The sequence below is a fragment of the Pristiophorus japonicus genome, chromosome 7 (assembly GCF_044704955.1).
Source record: "Pristiophorus japonicus isolate sPriJap1 chromosome 7, sPriJap1.hap1, whole genome shotgun sequence".
In the NCBI taxonomy this organism is placed as follows: domain Eukaryota; kingdom Metazoa; phylum Chordata; class Chondrichthyes; family Pristiophoridae; genus Pristiophorus; species Pristiophorus japonicus.
Window position 1 is genome coordinate 95746588 of NC_091983.1, and position 2719 is coordinate 95749306.

The window sequence follows — 2719 nt, forward strand, 5'->3', positions numbered from 1 at the left end:
TCACAATGAGCACCCGGGCATTGTCATGATGAAAGCAATTGCCAGGTCACACGTTTGGTGGCCAGGGATAGATGCAGACCTGGAACTTTGTGTTCGTAGGTGCAACACGTGTGCTCAGCTGGGCAACGCACCCAGGGAAGCCCCCCTTAGGCCCTGGTCCTGGCCCGCCAAGCCATGGTCACGCATCCATGTGGACTACGCAGGTCCTTTCATGGGAAAAATGTTTTTGGTTGTAATAGACGCCTACTCCAAATGGATTGAGTGTGCCATTTTAAATTCAAGCAAATCCTCTGCCACAGCAGAAAGTCTATGGGCAATGTTCGCCGCCCATGGTCTACTGGACGTCTTGGTCAGCGACAATGGCCCGTGCTTCACAAGCACTGAATTCCAGGACTTCATGGCAGGCAATAGAATTAACCATGTCAGAATGGTACCGTTCAAGCCGGCCTCAAACGGCCAGGCGGAACGAGCAGTGCAGATAATCAAACAGGGGATGCTCAGAATCCAAGGGGGTTCCCTACAAAGCCGCTTATCACGCCTCCTGTTGGCCAATAGATCCCGACCACACTCGCTCACAGGGGTTCCACCCGCAGAGCTGCTAATGAAAAGGATGCTCAAAACCAGGTTATCCCTTATACACCCTACTATGAAAGAAATTGTTGAGAGCAGGCGCCAGTCACAATGTGACTACCATGACAGGAATGCGAGGGCGCGATGTATTGATGTCAATGACCCTGTTTTTCTCCTTAATTACTCTGCAGGGCCCAAATGGCTTGTAGGCACTGTGATTGCCAAAGAGGGGAATAGGGTTTTGGTAGTTAAACTTACCAATGAACAAATCTGCTGCAAACACGTGGATCAAACTAAAAGGAGGTTCAGTAACCCCATAGAAGAAGCAGAGGAAGAACACGACGTAGAGTTTACTCCACCACAGGTGACCGAACACTGGAACCAAGTGGAGGAGAGTCCAGTCACTGTGGGCAGTCCGGACAGGCCTGAGGCACTGCAAACAGCAGACACTCAGGCCAGCGCCCAACAACTGAAGCCCCAACTCAGGCGCTCTACAAGGGAGCATAAACCACCAGAGAGAGACTAAACCGGTGATCCCAATAAGACTTTGGGGGAGGTGGGGGAGTTTATGTTATGTATTCAACTATCATTGTAACCCATGTACAAGCTGACCTAAGTTGTACAGCTTGAGAACATTGACCACAAGGGGGTGAACTTGTGGGAGACACTCCTAACCTGGACTTTCCGGGGTATAAAAGGGGAAGCTCCACCCACCTTCAGTCTCTTGAGGTCTTGGTAATAAAGGTAACTGGTCACAGAGTGGCCTTCTCTCAAGTATGGGCCTCGTGTGTATTTATACTGTATAGTAAGGACATATCAGTTATCATCCCAAATGGGGCGCTACTCAATTTCAAGCCCTTGGTGTCTTATTTTTTGTTCTCAAACTAGGTACTGCCATACTTAACATTTATTACCATATCAAGCTCTACTATAACTCAGGTCCTCATGTCTTTATTTTCAGATTTCTATCCAGCATGACGCCTACTCCATTGATTTTCCTTGCTGCCTGTTTACTACTTGTCACTCGTATCCCTCCTGCTGTGTGTCGTGCTGTAGATCTGAGTATCTTCGACAGACGGGGTACCAATGTCAACACAATCACTGATGAAGAAATTGATCAATCTCTTTTCTACGTTCTGAAAGAAAAGTTACTCCAGTCTTTGGAGCAAAATCCCAAGTACATGATGATGATGATTCACCCTCGGCTACCTCCAGATCACCTTCAGAATGTGAAAGAGATCTTTGCTAAAGAAGCCAGTCGTCTCCTGCGTGAACTTTCCTTAAATGCAGAAAACTCCATGACCTCCCAAAAAGTCGACCCAGATAGGGTAGCGGCCAATGCAGAACGCACAAAGAGACCCGCTGACCCAACCCATTCTTTGGATGTCACATTTCACATCTTGAGGGAAATGATTAAGATTGCCAAGGATGAAAATGACTTGCTGCAGGCAGAAAAAAATCGCAAAATTATGGAAGAAGTTGGCAAGTGATATATATATCGAGAATATTGCAGTTTAATGAGTTAATTCTGTCATCAAATTAGTTTAATCTTTCAGAGATTCATCATGTGGATTCCCAAAGTCACTAAACATTGCACTAACCAAATCTGTCTTATAAAACATGTGTAAAATGGAAAGAATTGTTCTATTCCAAAATGATCAAATAAATAGAATATTCATGAAATAATTGTCCAGCATGAAATAAATGTTTTTTGTCATTTATATTTTGTAAAAATTCTTTAAAAGCATTATTTTGACTCAACACTTTGTTCAGTCTGAAAAGGCTATATATTGGTTGAAAACAGAATCCAAAGATGCAGCCCAACAACCCTGGTCTGTTAAAAGTCCATGTATAAATTAATGAATTGAAATGTAGATGTTATAATACTTGGGTAATCAGAGTTATAATAGTTGGTTGATCAGAGTAGCTAACAGTTTAATTACTGCTCGAATTTAGGATTGAGCCAGAATTGAAAGGAAACTACAAATTAGAGATTATCTTGCGGGTAAGATAGTATTCGATCATAAGTTTAACCTTGAACACCCCAGTGCTGGAAAAGAGTTTTGTTCAACTAGTGTTGAGTGGATTTGAAAGATTAAATTGATATTGTCATGTATCCTACATGGCTATTGTTCGTACTATCACAAGG

At 43.5% G+C, this 2719-nt stretch overlaps 1 protein-coding gene across 1 annotated transcript; it reads left to right on the forward strand.

Moving 5' to 3' along the window:
• Nucleotides 1-1544: 1544 nt before the first annotated feature.
• uts1 (urotensin 1) lies at nt 1545-2060 on the forward strand. The gene has a single exon (XM_070884416.1). It carries the CDS (start codon nt 1545-1547, stop codon nt 2058-2060), a length of 516 nt encoding a protein of 171 aa, XP_070740517.1.
• Nucleotides 2061-2719: the final 659 nt, after the last annotated feature.

Excerpts from the sequence above, each read along its gene's own strand:
- uts1 (XM_070884416.1), top strand. The coding sequence starts at position 1,545 with ATGACGCCTACTCCATTGATTTTCCTTGCTGCCTGTTTACTACTTGTC.